Below are 17,891 nucleotides of genomic sequence, written 5' to 3' on the forward strand. Positions count from 1 at the left end.
ATCCAGTAATTCAAGTGAAGCGTCTTTGAATTATCAGAAGTATTGGTTGTGGGAGAGATATTGGCCAGGACACCGGGAGAACTCCCTGCTCCTCTTTGAGAAAAGGGCCATCAGATCTTTTCTATCCACCTGAACAAGGATGAGAGATCATTGGTTTAAAGTCCCATCCGAAATACGGCACCTCCGACAGTGGCTCAAGTGGAGTTTGAACTGAGGGCGAGTGCTATGAACAGAGTCAAGCTGACACACAAAATCCTGGAACACATGCAAATGTATCACACCCATAAACCAGTCTTTGATACAAGCGAAAGTACACTCCGAACCCACCAACACTGCCAGGGAGTATAGCTGGGCTCGATTCTCTGCTGTTGGGTGCGTTTTATGGGACACGTAAACCGAGAACTCAGCTTCAAAGTTAACACTGTGTCCAGAATCTACTCTCACAATCTGCATTTCAAGAAATCCGATTTCCCCAATCTCTACCTTCCCCTACCGACACCATCTTAAAAAGCAGTTTCAAGGCTTCTCTGGCCCACATAATGAAAGCTATTGCACTTCACTGGTAAGTCATTGGCCGCAAAATGCTTTGGATGTCTAGAGGGCAAAAAAAGACACTGCTGCAGTGAAGCCGTCCTAAACTGAAGGCACATTCATATCCAAAACCACCTCCCAAGCCCTGCGTTAGAATGCAGATGGATCTGCAATATCAAATGCAAAATGAATGTGAAAGAAAATGATAATACCTCAAAAGGGAAAAAAAGCATTTCCATAGGTAAATAAATAGTAAACGGGTAGTAAGAGGAGGGGTGGGGCTGATTAGGGACCAAAAAGGAGATCTACACATGGCTGAGGTAATAAATGAGTACTTTGCATCTGTCTTTACCAAGGAAGAAGAGGCTGCCAAAGTCACGGTAAAAGGAGGTAGTTGAGATACTGGATGGGCTAAAAATTGATAAAGGAGGTACTAGAAAGATTAGCTGTACTTAAAGTAGATAAGTCACCTGGTCCGGATGGGATGCATCCTAGGTTGCTGAGGGAAATAAGGGTGGAAATTGCGGAGGTACTGGCCATAATCTTTGGAAGATTATGGCCAGTACCTCCGCAATTTCCGTAGATACAGGTGTGGTGCTAGAGGACTGGAGAATTACAAACGTTACACCCTTGTTCAAAAAAGGGTGTAAGGATAAACCCAGCAACTATAGGTCAGTCAGTTTAACCTCGGTGGTGGGGAAACTTTTAGAAATAATAATCCAGGGCAGAATTAACAGTTACTTGAACAAGTGTGGATTAATTAAGGAAAGCCAGCATAAATTTGTTAATGGCACATTGTGTTTAACTAACTTGATAAGAGTTTTTTGATGAGGTAACAGAGAGGGTTGATGAGAGCAATGCGGTTGATGTTGTGTATATGGACTTTCAAAAGGCGTTTGATAAAGTGCGACATAATAGGCTTGTCAGCAAAATTGAAGCCTATGGAATAAAAGGGGCAGTGGCAGCATGGATACAGAATTGACTAAGTAACAGGAAACAGAGAGTAGTGGTGAATGGTGGTTTCTCGGACCGAAGGGAGGTGTACAGTGGTGTTCCCCAGGGGTCGGTACCAGTACCACTGCTTTTCTTGATATATATTAATGACTTCAACTTGGGTGTACAGGGCACAATTTCAAAATTTGCAGATGACACAAAACTTGGAAGTGTAATGAACAGTGAGGAGAATAGTGATAAACTTCAAGAGGACTTAGACAGGTTGGTGGAATGGGCGGACATGTGGCAGATGAATTTAATGCAGAGTAGTGCGAAAAACGAGGAGAGGCAATATAAACTAAAGGGGGTGCAGGAACAGAGAGGTCTGGGGGTATATGTGCACAAATCTTTGAAGGTGGCACGGTAGGTTGAGAAAGCAGTTAAAAAAGCATATGGTATCCTGGGCTTTATAAACAGAGGCTTAGAGTACAAAAGCAAGGAAGTTATGATGAACCTTTATAAAACACTGGTTCGGCCACAACTGGCGTATTGTGTCCAATTCTGGGCACTGCACTTTAGGAAGGATGTGAATGCCTTAGAGAGGATGCAGAAAAGATTTACTAGAATGGTTCCAGGGATGAGGGACTTCAGTTACGCGGATAGACAGGAGAAGCTGGGGTTGTTCTCCTTAGAGCAGAGAAGGTTGAGAGGAGATTTGGTAGAGGTAATCAAAATCATGAGGGGTCTAGACAGAGAGAAACCGTTCCCATTGGCGGAAGGGTCAAGAACCAGAGGACACAGGTTTAAGGTGGTTGACAAAAGAACCAAAGGCGACATGAGGAAAAACTTTTTTATACAGCGAGTGGTTGTGATCTGGAATGTACTTCCTGAAAGGGTGGTGGAGGCAGGTTCAATCATGGCCTTCAAAAGGGAATCAGTTAAGTACTTGAAGGGAAAAAATATGCAGGGCTACAGGGAAAGGGCGGGGGAGCAGGACTAGCTGAATTGCTCTTGCAAAGAGCCGGCACGGGCTCGATGGGCTGAATGGCCTCCTTCTGTGCTGTAACCATTCTATGATTCTGACGCACGTGAGCTACACAATCTCGGTGAAAGAACTGATTAATCCATCAACTTTTAGTGCAGATGGTAATCCCAGATCACTGCACATAGTGCATGGCATCTATCAGTTATTTTACAACCTTGTGAAGTTGTACCCTTGGACAGAGTTACATTCAACCACATGTCCAAATAAATAGTTGGCATTCCAAGTACAAATTGGATAGAATGTCAATGTAATGATTTGAGTTAGTGCAGAACCAACTCTCTATCACTGGTGCAGTCCAGCTCAGCGCAGATTGCTACAGGACCGATTGTAGCTCTTTGTCGGGTTTAGTCCGGTACTGAAGTTAGGCAAGGGAGTTAGGATAAACAATGAAGTGTCAGTCTGGGTCAGTGGGTATCACACTCACCTCCGGGTCAGAAGGTTGTGAGTTCAAACCCCACTCCAGGACTTGAGCACACAAACTGGGCTCACCCTTCAATACTGAGGGAGTGCTGCCTCGGCAGAGGTACTGCCCTTTTGAACGAGGAGTTAATCCGAGGTCCCTGTCTGCCTGTTGCAGTGCAAAGTGGATGTTAATGATCCCATCGCACGAATCGTAGAATTTTACAGGGCAGGAGGCCATTCGGCCCATCGTGCCTGTTCTCTGAAAGAGCTATCCCCTCAATCCTATTACTCTGCCCTTTCCCTGTATCTTATCTATTTTTTTCCTTTGTGACGTGTTTATCCCATTCCCTGTTAAAAGTTATTGTGGATTCTGAGTCCCCGACTGTTTTTCTGCATAAATATTTGTTTGTTTGGTGATGATTTTAAATCTATGCCCTCTAGTTACCAACTCACCAACTAGTGGAAATGGTTTTTCAATACTGTTCTTAACAAAACAACTCACCATTTTGGATCAGATCTGCTCCATTTGAAGAGCAGGGAGTTTTCCCAACTTCCTGGGCCAACATTCCTCCCTCAACTAACATCGTCAAAAACAGATTAACTGGGTTAGTCACCTCAACGCTGTTGATGGGATCATGCTTTGCACAAAATGGCTGCTGCATTTACTCACTGCACTTCAAAGTATTTTTCTGTACGTGAAGCTCTTTGGGACATTTTTGAGAGATGAGGAGGTGCAGTATAAATGGAAGTTTGCTTTCTCTACCAACAACAAATCGCATTTGTATAGTGCCTTTAACGTAGTAAAATATCCCAAGGCACTTCACAGGAACGTTAGAACCATAGAAAAACTCAGACAAAATTTGACACCAAGCCACATAAAGAGATATTCGGACAGGTGAGAGATAGGTGATAAGGAGCGTCTTTAAGGAGGAGAGGGAGGTAGAGGGGTTTAGGGCGGGAATTCCAGAGTTTAGGGCCGAGGAAGCTGAAGGCACAGCCGCCAATGGTGGGGAGGGGGGAGGGAAGGGGCAAAGGAAATCGGGGATGGGCAAGAGACCAGAATTGGAGGAACACAGAGATATCGGAGGATTGTTGGGCTGGAGGAGGTCACAGAGATAGGGAGGGGCGAGGCCATGGAGGAAACGGAACACGAGGATGAGAATTTTAAAATCAAGTAATGGGTGAACAGGATTTGGTGCGAGTAAGGATACGGGGCAGCAGTATCCTGACTCAAATCCTGTGTTGCAGGCAGCAGTGTTCCTAATAACTAGCACACCCTTCACTCGCTGGAAGAAATGAAGAGCCAGGTACTGGGGACGGACGCACTGAACTCAGTAGTGACCCAAGGAGCCAAACCTGACCAAATAACCCACCAACGTCATGTGCACTAAGATAACTAGGGCAGCTATAACAGCTTTTCATCTATTTTTACAAAAACCTTTTGGTTTCACTTTCCAGTTTCTCTTCATGAACGAGTCTTATTCGCCAGAAAATATATCTTCTGCCCAGTTTGGGGACCCCTCCATTTTTGTCCTGCTCAGTTTACCTGGAGTTGCCAGAGTTTAGCAGCTCTTCTGGATCAGAATTCTCAGGTGACTCTGGGATCCCCTCCCAATGCTGAGTGTCGATGGGTATCGTCCCATTAAATTGAAGGTTTGCAGGTTTTGTGTTAAAATGGTAGCCCTATGTTGGGGTATTTGCTTAGATTTTTAATTATCTAATAATACATGGTTCCATGTATTGTTCCATCTCATCTGTAAAAACTTTAATAAAACTAGTAAGCTTCCCATAGCGTTGCCCACTATCAGTCAATGAGTGTAAGATCTTTTTCCCCATAAGGGGCTGGAAGACACAACAGAACTACCTAGTGGTCAGAGCCTACAACTACTTGGTGTTCTTGGCATGTATTCCCTCGAGTCTAGAAGATTAAGGGGTGATCTAATTGAGGTGTTTAAGATGATTAAAGGATGTGATAGGGTACAGAGAGAGAAACTATTTCCTCTGGTGGGGGGAGTCCAGAACAAGGGGGAATAACCTTAAAATTAGAGCCAGGCCGTTCAGGGGTGATGTCAGGAAGCACTTCTTCACACAAAGGGGAGTGGGAATCTGGAACTCTCTCCCCCAAAAAGCTGTTGAGGCTGGGGGGGGTCAATTGAAAATTTCAAAACTGAGGTTGATAGGTTTTTGTTGGGTGAGGGGATTAAGGGTTACAGAACCAAGGCGGGTAGATGGAGTTAAGATACAGATCAGCTGTGATCTAATTGAATGGCGGAACAGCCTCCTCGTGTTCCTGCGACAGTTGACGCAGCAATTTAGCAGGGCAAATGTTAACAGAAAATCCTTGACCAAGAATCGGATGGACAGGAATGAAGGTCAATGGGCAGGAAGTGCACAAGATTCAATTATACATTTCTCCTCTTCTTTGGTGTCTCTAATCTTTGGATGGAAGAATGCCCATCAGTCCAAAACCAACCGCTGTGAGCAATAGCAGCCTTGGAGAAGATACGTCAGCACCGCTTGGCCCCTCCCCTAATGGTAAGCCTGAGATCGTCCGCACGAACATAACATGATGCAAATTACTCCACCATTCCCCAACATCCCTGTTCATTATAAAGGGCCCAACAAACCCATTCTTTTCACAGATCAATTCCTCAAGCACTCCTCAATCTCCCTTTATAGACACCAGCTGAGCTTCTTCATTTTGCTTGTGTTCCACGAGTTGAACCCTTCACCCAGTGAACAATTTGCCTGGATCAATTCCCTTCGTAACGACCCTGCGGCTTTACACGGGGTTACGGCTGCTTTTACATTGGCCTTCGAAGTGTGTTCTGCTACAAGCTCCCAACAGGCAGGAATCCCAGTGTAAATATCCTGGGTTCAGTAAGCTGGAAAGAGCCAGCTTTTGTGTGCAAAACACCCTGGCATAATTTGCACACAGAGCTGAACAATAAGGCAGAAATCCAATTTAGCGTGCCTGAGGTAAGAACATTCTTCAACACACTTCAGGCCATTTGATTAAAGGAAAATTCCATTACCAAAAATGCAAGTTTGAAAGCAAGAACGGACATGCATTCATATTTCACCTTTCACATCCTCAAGACATCCAAAGTGCTTAACAACCAATGAATTACTTTGAAGGTTTTACAAACAGCAACGAGACAGATCTTTTCCATCTACCTGAACAGGCAGACGTGGCCTCGGTTTAACGTCTCATCCAAAAGACGGCACCTCCGGCAGTGCAACACTCCGTCAGTACTGCACTGGGAGTGTCAGTCTAGATTTTGTCCTTAAGTCATAGGGTACAAAAGCAAGGAAGTCACGATGAACCTTTACAAAACACTGGTTCGGTCACAATTGCAGTATTGTGTCCAGCTCTGGGCGCCGCACTTTAGGAAGGATTTACTAGAATGATTCCAGGGATGAGGGACTTTAGTTACATGGATAGATTGGAGAAGCTGGGGTTGTTCTCCTTGGAACAGAGACAGTTGCGAGGAGATTTGATAGAGGTGTTCAAAATCATGAAGGGTTTAGACGGAATAGATAGACTGTTCCCACTGGCCGATGGTCAAGAACCAGAGGACATAGATTTAAGGTGATTGGCAAAAGAACCAAAGGTGACATGAGGAAAAACTTTTTTACACAGCGAGTGGTTGGGATCTGGAATGCACTGCCCGAGGGGGTGGTGGAGGCAGATTCAATCATGGCCTTCAAAAGGGAACTGGATAAGTACTTGAAAGGAAAATATTTGCAGGGCTACGAGGATAGGACGGGGGAGTGGAACTAGCTGGATTGCTCTTGCATAGAGCCGGCACGCACTCGATGGGCCGTAGGGCCTCCTTCCGTGCTATAATCTTTCTATGATTCTAAGTCTCTGGAGTGTGACTTGAGCCCAAGTCCTGATAACTCAGAGGCAAGTGTACTAACACTGGTCCACGGCCGACACCTCGCGTTACAGGCCTGTCACGGGGCGGGAACAATTAGAGGACGAATTAAGAGCATCTCACACGTTAAAACGTGTTGGCTTAAGTGAGAATTTTCCTGCAGCATGCTGACACCAACACATACCTGATGAAAACACTGTCATCATCATGACAATGCCACTGCGTTGCTAGCTTGCAATGTCATCTAAATACTAGTCCCCAAAACCGGCGTCTGTGCCCTACATTGTAGATATATTATATACCAGTCGATCTCCCGTGGCACTGCACACGGGGATCAAGACTGCCTTCAGGTGAAAAAAAGAACCTGCATTTATATAGTGCCTTTCACGACCACAGGATGTCCCAAAGTGCTTTACAGCCAATTAAGTACTTTTGGAGTGTGGTCACCGTTGGAATGTAGGAAACGCAGCAGCCAATTTGTGCACAGCAAGATCCCACAAACAGCAACGTGATAACGACCAGATCATCTGTTTTTAAGTGATGTTGGTTGAGGGATAAACGTTGATCAGGACACCGGGGAGAACTCCCCTGCACTTGTGCTGTGGGATCTTTTACGTCCACCTGAGAGGGGCAGACAGGGTCGGAAATTAGTGGGTGCGCAGAAGTAATTCAGTCCCCATTTTAAAGTCACACATTTATAATGGAAACTGCCTATGTAAACTTCTCGCACTATAACGTCAGCTTGGCTCATTGGGTGCTTGAAGATTGGAGGGTAGCAAATGTTGTGCCTTTGTTTAAGAAGGGCGGCAAGGAAAAGCCTGGGAATTACAGACCAGTGAGCCTGACATCTGTAGTGGGTAAGTTGTTAGAGGGTATTCTGAGGGACAGGATCTACAGGCATTTGGAGAGGCAGGGACTAATTAGGAACAGTCAGCATGGTTTTGTGAGAGGAAAATCATGTCTCACGAATTTGATTGAGTTTTTTGAAGGGGTAACCAAGAAGATAGATGAGGGCTGTGCAGTAGACGTGGTCTACATGGACTTCAGCAAAGCATTTGACAAGGTACCGCATGGTAGGTTGTTACATAAGGTTAAATCTCATGGGATCCAAGGTGAGGTAGCCAATTGGATACAAAATTGGCTTGACGACAGAAGACAGAGGGTGGTTGTGGAGGGTTGTTTTTCAAACTGGATGCCTGTGTCCAGCGGTGTGCCTCAGGGATCGGTGCTGGGTCCGCTGTTATTTGTTATTTATATTAATGATTTGGATGAGAATTTAGGAGGCATGGTTAGTAAGTTTGCAGATGACACCAAGATTGGTGGCATTGTGGACAGTGAAGAAGGTTATCTAGGATTGCAACGGGATCTTGATAAATTGGGCCAGTGGGCCGATGAATGGCAGATGGAGTTTAATTTAGATAAATGTGAGGTGATGCATTTTGGTAGATCGAATCGGGCCAGGACATACTCCGTTAATGGTAGGGCGTTGGGGAGAGTTATAGAACAAAGAAATCTGGGAGTACAGATTCATAGCTCCTTGAAAGTGGAGTCACAGGTGGATAGGGTAGTGAAGAAGGCATTCAGCATGCTTGGTTTCATTGGTCAGAACATTGAATGCAGGAGTTGGGATGTCTTGTTGAAGTTGTACAGGGCATTGGTGAGGCCACACTTGGAGTACTGTGTACAGTTCTGGTCACCCTATTACAGAAAGGATATTATTAAACTAGAAAGAGTGCAGAAAAGATTTACTAGGATGCTACCGGGACTTGATGGTTTGACTTACAGGGAGAGGTTAGACAGACTGGGACTTTTTTCCCTGGAGAGCAGGAGGTTAAGGGGTGATCTTATCGAAGTCTATAAAATAATGAGGGGCATAGATAAGGTCGATAGTCAAAATCTTTTCCCAAAGGTAGGGGAGTCTATAACGAGGGGGCATAGATTTAAGGTGAGAGGGGAGAGATACAAAAGGGTCCAGAGGGGCAATTTTTTCACTCAAAGGGTGGTGAGTGTCTGGAACGAGCTGCCAGAGGCAGTAGTAGAGGCGGGTACAATTTTGTCTTTTAAAAAGCATTTGGACAGTTACATGGGTAAGATGGGTATGGAGGGATATGGGCCAAGTGCAGGCAATTGGGACTAGCTTAGTGGTATAAACTGGGCGACATGGACATGTTGGGCCGAAGGGCCTGTTTCCATGTTGTAACTTCTATGATTCTATGATTTGAGTCAGAAAATCGTAGGTTCGAGCCCCACTTTAGCGACTCGAGCCCATAATCCAAACTGACGCTCCCAGTGCCAGCACTGAGGAAATGTTACACCGTCGGAGGTACCATCTATCGAATGAGGTGTTAAACCCCGGAGGTCCCGCCTGCCCTGTCAGGTGGACGTAAAAAATCCCGCAGCGCTATCGGAAGAAGAGCAGGGGAGTTCTCCCCGGTATCCTGGACCGACGTTCCTCACTCAACCGACATCAGCAAAAGCAGATCTGGTCCTTTATCTAATTTGTCATCCGTGGGATCTTGCTGTGCGCAAGTCAGGCGCCGCGTTTACCTACGTGAGCGCGGGTCCAAAGCAACCTGCCGGCTGCGAAACGCAGCGGGACAAGTCCGGAGAACCCGAAAGGCGGCGTACGAAACGCAAGCTCTCCCTCTGGTGGGTGGGGGGGGGGGGGGGGGAGCTCGCAGCGCCTCCGCAGGAGGGGAGGGCGTAACGACAGCGTGACAAGTTTACATAGGCAATTCCCATTGTAAATGAGGACAGTGGAATTTAGAATTGGTTGGGGGGGGGGGGGCGGGGGAAAAGAGAAGTTGACAGGAAATTTAAAAAAAATTAATATTAATAGGTATAATAGTAAAAAAAAAAATGGGACATGAATGAGCAGTGGCGGGTTGTAGCTGTGAGAGGGGGCACTATAAGGTTGCGCACCCTTAAATACCCTCTGTGCGCTTGTGCGGGGGGGTGAACACGCGTCAACCTAACTTAGTGGACATGATGTGGAGATGCCGGTGATGGACTGGGGTGGACAAATGTAAGGAATCTTACAACACCAGGTTATAGTCCAACAAATTTATTTTAAAATAAATTTGTTGGACTATAACCTGGTGTTGTAAGATTCCTTACATTTAACTTAGTGGAAAGAGACAGCCCGCCCCCTCCTCCTGCTGATTGGTCGCGTCAGCGCAGCCACTAGCCCGCCGATTGGACACCAGCGCTGCCCATCATGCTTTCAAGTTTGGTTGTACCGGACGTTGTGGGTTTTTTTAATCCTTCCCCCCACCCCTCCCGCCGCCCACCGGCCGACCTTTATATCGAGAGCGGGACACTTACCACCTCGGGCTCGGAGTCCTTCTAATTCTAACCCCCTCCCCGGTCGCCGCCGACTTCTTCAGTAACGACCGCCGAACCTTTCCTTCTTTCCCCGCCGCCGCCGCCGCCGCTCGAGCCCCGGCTGTCGTCGTTGGCGTCGTGTCGGACCACGTGACTGCCACGTCTCGCCCCACGCATGCGCGCTGCCGGCCGAGCGCCTCCCACCAGCTGGGGACGGGAAGGAGGGAGGGGGCGGGGCCTCTTCTTAAAGGGACACTGCCTCGCCAACTGGATGCTCCTTATCCATCCCACCCCAAGCCTTGCATCTATAATATAGACGCCTTTCACCGCCTCCAGACGTCCCAAAAGCCGACGAAGCACTTTTCGTGGCTGTTGTGATGCAGGAAACGCGGCAGCCAATTTGCGCACAGCAAGATCCCACAAACAGCAAGGGGGTACATGACGAAGGGAAACAGCAACTTGCATTTATATAGCGCCTTTAACGTCCCGAGGCGCTTTAAGGCATCATAGCTTGATGGACCAGCTGGGCTAGTGGCTAAATGAGAGCCTAGATAATGAGTCCAAGGCAGGATATTTGACTATAGAAGGCATCACAACCCAGGCATAATTTTCCACCATCCAGATACACACACACTTTCGATCAGGGTGTCAGGCGTTGATGATGATTAATTACATCCCCAAAGTGATACAATTACACACTACTATTATTCCAGGTGACAGTTTACATGAATCAGGGTGTTTTAATACAGGAGATCATGTCAGTGTGTCACCAGTTCCTTCACCTTCACTTAATCCCACTTTAAATGTTGAAGGTGTTAACCTTGGCTCGCTCCCCTCTGTCTCAGCAGATTGTGGGTTCGAGCCCCACTCCAGAGACTTGAGCCCCGTAATCCAGGCCGACACTCCCAGTGCCAGCACTGAGGGAGCGCTGCGCTGTCGGAGGTGCCGTCTTTCTGGATGAGACGTTAAACCGAGGCCCCGTCAGGTGGATGTAAAACATCCCATGGCCGCTATCGGAAGAAGGGCAGGGGAGTTCCCTATGGCGTCCTGGGCCAATATTTATCCGGCACTCCCTCAGTGCCGCATCGAAGTATCACCCAGATTTTGTGCTCAAGTCTCTAGATTGGAGATTGAACCCACGACCTTCGGACTCACAGGCAAGAGAGCGATGCCAACTGAGCCAAGGCTGAAAGTAGTAATCCTTCCCAGAGATAAATAAGGAGGATGAAGTCACTTGTTTGTGTCCTCTCAGTACACACCCTGAGGTTAGACCTCTGCCCTCCTCCTTTAAGACGCTCCTCTTTAACCAAGCTTTTGGTCACCTGTCCTAGAACCATTGAATGGTTACAGCACAGAAGGAGGCCATTTGGCCCGTCCAGCCCGTGCGTCCCTAACATCTCCGTACATGGCTCGGTGTCAAATCTTGTTTGATAATCGCTCCTGTGATGCGCCATTTTACTACATTAAAGGCTTTGTATAAAGCAGGGAGGCCTCTGGCTGTTTACTGCTACTCTCATCTTCACGTTATCCGACTATTTTGCCCGTCTCCATCGTCCTCCAGTTTTTAAGAGTCTTTAGGCCAAATGGCTGAACGACCCACACATGGGGGCTGATTCTTGGCTTTAAGTTCATATCCCTTGAGGTCCAGGAGGATTTGCTGGGGTTCTGGAGTCGGGGCCCATCGACCTTGAGTTCACGCCCGAGGGCTGAAGCTTTGGTCAAGCCGGAGATTCTGGGGGTTCGGGCAAGACGGTTTCGGGGGGCACGGGCACAACATCTGGGGGTCAGGCACAACTTCTGTGGGTCAAAGCAAGACGATTTCAGGGCTCAGGTGCAACATCTTGTGGGGGGAGGGGGGTCCAGCTCTTCTGGGGGGGGGGTCAAGGACAACATCTGGGGGCCTGGCACATCTGGGGCTCCGGCACAACATCTGGAGGTCAGGGGCAGCATCTGGGGCCTGGCACACCTGGGGCTCGGGCACGACATCTGGAGGTCAGGGGCAGCATCTGGGCCTGGCGCACCTGGGGCTCCGGCACAACATCTGGAGGTCAGGGGCAACATCTGGGAGTCTGGTACATCTGGGGGTCCAGCACACCTGGGGCTCAGGCTCAACATCTGGGGGTCCAGAACATCTGGGGCTCAGGCACAATATAATCGTGTCAGGTCCTCGTGATGTATCTCAGTGTTCCTGTGCAGTGGCTTAGGCACTTTTGCCGCAATCCCATCCAACCCCGGGCGGGTTCCGGTCCTCATGCGCGAGCCAAGGCAGCGGGCTATTCAACCGTGGAGGGCGGCATCGACCGCCGAGCTCAATCCAGTCTCTCGGTCACGGTCCCACGCACGCACTTCCAGCACTGGATAGTGTGACCCCTGGCCGATTCCTGCTCCCCCCCCCCCCACCCCTCCACCCCCCACCCCCCAATCGCCCTGGCAACAGCCCCAGCTGAGAACAGCTCACTCCACATTGAGTCGGGCGGTTCAAACTAACGACCCTCCCCTCCAGCGTGGGATTGAGCCTCACAGCGGAGCCCATTAAAGAATTAAACAGAATTGCATCGAATGTACAGCACAGAAACAGGCCATTCGGCCCATCTAGTCCATGCTGGGTTTATGCTCCACACGAGCCTCCTCCCTCCCTACTCCATCTCACCCTATCAGCCTATCCTTCTATTCCTTTATCCAGCTTCCCCTTAAATGTATCTATTCTATTCCCCTCAACTACTCCTTGTGGGAGTGAGTTCCACATTCTCACCATTCTCCGGGTAAAGAAGTTTCTCCTGAATTCCCTATTGGATTTATTAGTGACTATCTTATATTTATGGCCCCGAGTTCTGGTCTCCCACACAAGTGGAAACATCTTCTCTACATCTACCCGATCGAACCCCTTCATAATCTTAAAGACCTCTATCAGGTCACCCCTCAGCCTTCTCTGTTCTAGAGAAAAGAGCCCCAGCCTGTTCAGCCTTTCCTGATAGTTATAACCTCTCAGTTCTGGTATCATCCTTGCAAAACACGACAAACTCCTTTAAAAATCCAACCAAAAAGAAAACCCCACAAACAACGCACAAGATTTTATTACACAGTCAAAGCACTCGGCACAAGGTCACGAGAGGAGGGTCACACCACGGTTTGAGACAGTAACGGAAAGGATTGGAGCAGCTTGGCACCGGTGTGAGACTCTTGGCATCGAAAAGGGCATGAGGGGGGGGGTGGGGTACGGGCGAGGGGGCGCCCAGGCTCAGCTTCTCCTCGCGATTTGGCTTTGCGCTCGGAAAGAACACTGCCGCAGCTGGCACCTGACATCTGTCCCATAGGTGGGTTTGCGGGGGGGGGAGGGGAGGGGGAGGGCTATTTTTTTTTTTCTTGGGGTCTGGGTCTGGTCTCCCATTTGCCTCGTCCTGCTCTCTCTTGCCCTCTTGACCCCCCCCAGGCAAGAACACAACTCCCCTGCAGAGAGTCTATTCTATCCTATGATTCACCGATCGTTATCTACATGCAGCCTGTGTGTGAACTCTCCATTTATTGTAGCTTCTCAATTTTACTTTGGTATTTGCGTTCTTTTGGGCAAGGTTGCCGACAGGATCTTGGGGTTCAGGCTCTGCAGGTCGTTGGGAGTGGGAATGGGAGGGCAGGGTGGGCTTTCTGATTTCCGGGGTTCAGGGCTTGTCTCTGCGCACTGTGGGGTTCAGATCTGCGGGTTCCCGGAACTGCCGCTGCAGTTGGGGGAAGAGATTCCTGGGGTTCAGGAGTTGGCCTTGCCTCTGGAGGCGGGAGAAGAGGTTCTTGGGATTCATGAGTGGGGGGTTCACATTTCGGGGGTTCAGGGACTGCGTCTGTCTCCGGAGGAGGGGACCAGATTCTTGGGGTTCAGAAGCTGGCTCTGCCCGCGAAGGGACTGGTTCAGATTTCTGGAGTTCAGTTGTTCTCTCCGAAGGGACGGCTTCAGATTCCTGGGGTTCAGATTTCTGGGGTTCAGATTTCTGGGGTTCAGTTGTTCTCTCCGAAGGGACGGCTTCAGATTCCTGGGGTTCAGATTCCTGGGGTTCAGATTTCTGGGGTTCAGTTGTTCTCTCCGAAGGGACGGCTTCAGATATTTGGGGTTCAGGGGCTATTTTTGGAGGGATGGGTTCAGATTGCTGGGGTTCAGATTTCTGGGGTTCAGTTGTTCTCTCCGAAGGGACGGCTTCAGGTATTTGGGGTTCAGGGGCTGTTTTTGGAGGGATGGGTTCAGATTCCTGGGGTTCAGATTTCTGGGGTTCAGTTGTTCTCTCTGAAGGGACAGCTTCAGATTCTTGGGGTTCAGATTTCTGGGGTTCAGTTGTCCTCTCTGAAGGGACGGCATCAGATATTTTGGATTCAGGGGCTGTTTTTGGAGGGATGGGTTCAGATTCCTGGGGTTCAGATTTCTGGAATTCAGTTGTTCTCTCTGAAGGGACAGCTTCAGATTCCTGGGGTTCAGATTCCTGGGGTTCAGAATTCTGGGGTTCAGTTGTCCTCTCTGAAGGGACGGCATCAGATATTTTGGGTTCAGGGGCTGTTTTTGGAGGGATGGGTTCAGATTCCTGGGGTTCAGATTCCTGGGATTCAGTTTCTATCTCTGAAGGGACGGGTTCAGATTCCTGGGGTTCAGATGCTCTCTCTGGATGGACTGGTTCAGATTCCTGGGGTTCAGATTCCTGGGGTTCAGATTCTTCAGGTTCTGATTCTTGGGGTTCAGATTCCTGGGATTCAGATGCTCTCTCTGGATGGACTGGTTCAGATTTCTGGGGTTCATGTGCTGGTTCTAGAGGTTGGGGCTCAGATTCCTGGGGTTCAGATTCTTCAGGTTCTGATTCTTGGGGTTCAGTCTCCTGGGGTTCTGATTCTTGGGGTTCAGATTCTTGGGGCTCAGTTTCCTGAGGTTCAGATTCCTGGGGTTCAGATTCTTGGGGTTCAGGTTCTCGGGGTTCAGATTCTTGGGGTTCAGGTCTTCTCTCTGGGCGGACTGGTTCTGATTCTTGGGGTTCAGATTCTTGAGGTTCAGATTCTTGGGGTTCAGATTCTTGGGGTTCAGGTCTTCTCTCTGGACGGACTGGTTCAGATTCTTGGGGTTCCGATTCTTGGGGTTCAGTGGCTCTCGCGGTAGGGATTGGTTCAGATTTCTGGGGTTCAGATTTTTGGGGTTCAGATTTCTGGGGTTCAGATACCTCAGGTTCTGATTCTTGGGATTCAGATTCCTCGGGTTCTGATTCTTGGGATTCAGATTCCTCGGGTTCTGATTCTTGGGATTCAGATTCCTCGGGTTCAGATTCTTGGGGTTCAGATGCTCTCTCTGGACGGACTGGTTCAGGTCCTTGGGGTTTGGATTCTTGGGGTTCAGATTCCTGGGGTTCAGATTCCTGGGGTTCAGATGCTCTCTCTGGACGGACTGGTTCAGGTCCTTGGGGTTTGGATTCTTGGGGTTCAGATTCCTGGGGTTCTGATTCTTGGGGTTCAGATGCTCTCTCTGGACGGACTGGTTCAGATTCTTGGGGTTCAGATGCTCTCTCTGGACGGACGGGTTCAGATTCTTGGGGTTCAGATTCTTGGGGTTCAGATTCCTGAGGTTCTGATTCTTGGGGTTCAGATGCTCTCTCTGGATGGACGGGTTCTGATTCTTGGGGTTCAGATGCTCTCTCTGGACGGACGGGTTCAGATTCTTGGGGTTCAGATGCTCTCTCTGGACGGACGGGTTCAGATTCTTGGGGTTCAGATGCTCTCTCTGGACGGACTGGTTCAGATTCTTGGGGTTCAGATTCTTGGGGTTCAGATTCCTGGGGTTCTGATTCTTGGGGTTCAGATGCTCTCTCTGGACGGATGGGTTCTGATTCTTGGGGTTCAGATGCTCTCTCTGGACGGACTGGTTCTGATTCTTGGGGTTCAGATGCTCTCTCTGGACGGACGGGTTCTGATTCTTGGGGTTCAGATGCTCTCTCTGGACGGACTGGTTCAGATTCCTGGGGTTCAGGTGCTGGATCTAGAGGTGGGGGCTCAGGTTCCTGGGGTTTGGTTTTCTGGGGTTCAATGGCTCTCTTTGGAGAGTCGAGTTCAGATTCTTGGGGTTTGGATTCTTGGGGATCAGATTCTTGGGGTTCAGCTGCTCTCTCTGGACGAACTGGTTCAGATTCTTGGGGTTTGGATTCCTGGGGTTCAGGTCCTCTCTCGGGAGAGACGTGTTCAGATTCTTGGGGTTCAGATTCTTGGGGTTCAGATCCTCTCTCGGGAGAGACATGTTTAGATTCTTGTGGTTCAGATTCTTGGGGTTCAGTGGCTCTCACTGGACGGATTGGTTCAGATTCTTGGGGTTCAGATTCCTTGGGTTCAGATTCTTGGGGTTCAGATTCCTGGGGTTCTGATTCTTGGGGTTCAGTGGCTCTCGTTGGACGGATTGGTTCAAATTCTTTGGGTTCAGATTCCTGGGGGTCAGATTCCTCAGATTCAGATCCCTGGGGGTCAGATTCCTCAGATTCAGATCCCTGGGGGTCAGATTCCTCAGATTCAGATTCCTGGGGGTCAGATTCCTGGGGTTCATTTGCTCTCTCTGGACGGACTGGTTCAGATTCTTGGGGTTCAGATTCCTGGGGGTCAGATTCCTGGGGTTCAGTTGCTCTCTCTGGAGAGATGAGTTCAGATTCCTGGGGTTCAGTTGCTCTCTCTGGAGAGATGAGTTCAGATTCTTGGGGTTCAGTGGCTCTCTTTAGAGGGACAGGTTCTGATTCCTGGAGTTCTGATTCTTGGGATTCAGTTTCCTGGGGTTCAGATTCCTGGGGTTCAGATTCTTGGGGTTCAGATTCTTGGTGTTCAGATTTCTGGGGTTCAGATTCCTGGGGTTCAGATTCTTGGGGTTCAGATTCCTGGGATTCAGGTTCTTGGGGTTCAGATTTCTGGGGTTCAGATTTTTGGGGTTCAGAATCCTGGGGTTCAGGTTCTTGGGGTTCAGATTTCTGGGGTTCAGAATCCTGGGGTTCAGGTTCTTGAGGTTCAGATTTCTGGGGTTCAGATTCTTGGGGTTCAGATTCCTGGGATTCCGAATCCTGGGGTTCAGATTCTTGGGGTTCAGATTCTTGGGGTTCAGATTTCTGGGGTTCAGAATCCTGGGGTTCAGATTCTTGGGGTTCAGATTCCTGGGATTCAGGTTCTTGGGGTTCAGATTTCTGGGGTTCAGACTCTTGGGATTCAGATTTCTGGAGTTCAGATTCATGGGGTTCAGATTCCTGGGATTCAGGTTCTTGGGGTTCAGATTTCTGGGGTTCAGATTCCTGGGGTTCAGGTTCTTGGGGTTCAGATGTCTGGGGTTCAGATTCCTGGGGTTCAGGTTCTTGGGGTTCAGATTTCTGGGGTTCAGATTCTTGGGGTTCGGATTTCTGGGGTTCAGATTCCTGGGGTTCCGATTCTTGGGGTTCAGATTTCTGGGGTTCAGATTCTTGGGGTTCAGATTCTTGGGGTTCCGATTCTTGGGGTTCAGATTCCAGGGATTCAGATTCCTGGGGTTCAGATTCTTGGGGTTCGGTTGCTCTCTCTGAACTGACTGGTTTGGTTTCTTGGGGTTCAGGTGCTGTTTCTAGAGGTGGAGGCTCAGATTCCTCGGGTTCAGATTCTTGGGGTTCAGTTGCTCTCACTGGAAGGATCGGTTCAGATTCTTGGGGTTCAGATTCTTGGGGTTCAGATTCCTCGGATTCAGATTCCTGGGGTTCAGATACTTGGGGTTCAGATTCCTCGGATTCAGATTCCTGGGGTTCAGATACTTGGGGTTCAGA

General features: G+C 48.8%; 2 protein-coding genes across 2 annotated transcripts in view; both read right to left on the minus strand.

Annotated features, from left to right (window-relative positions):
- stx5a (syntaxin 5A) overlaps positions 1 to 10,279 on the minus strand; it is a 63,386-nt gene extending 53,107 nt beyond the window's left edge. The window contains exon 1 of the mRNA XM_067975743.1: positions 10,117 to 10,279. The gene's annotated coding sequence lies outside the window, so the exon portion shown is untranslated. The remainder of the gene's footprint in view (positions 1 to 10,116) is intronic.
- A 3,493-nt stretch (positions 10,280 to 13,772) lies between these two features.
- Positions 13,773 to 16,666, minus strand: LOC137306366 (uncharacterized). Its single transcript, XM_067975520.1, has 2 exons — positions 16,413 to 16,666; positions 13,773 to 16,293 (listed from the first exon to the last, which is right to left on the minus strand). The coding sequence occupies exons 1-2, from the start codon at positions 16,664 to 16,666 to the stop codon at positions 13,773 to 13,775; spliced, it is 2,775 nt and encodes a 924-aa protein (XP_067831621.1).
- Between the last annotated feature and the right edge of the window lie 1,225 nt (positions 16,667 to 17,891).

This window comes from Heptranchias perlo, chromosome 43 (genome assembly GCF_035084215.1).
Source record: "Heptranchias perlo isolate sHepPer1 chromosome 43, sHepPer1.hap1, whole genome shotgun sequence".
Taxonomy (NCBI): domain Eukaryota; kingdom Metazoa; phylum Chordata; class Chondrichthyes; order Hexanchiformes; family Hexanchidae; genus Heptranchias; species Heptranchias perlo.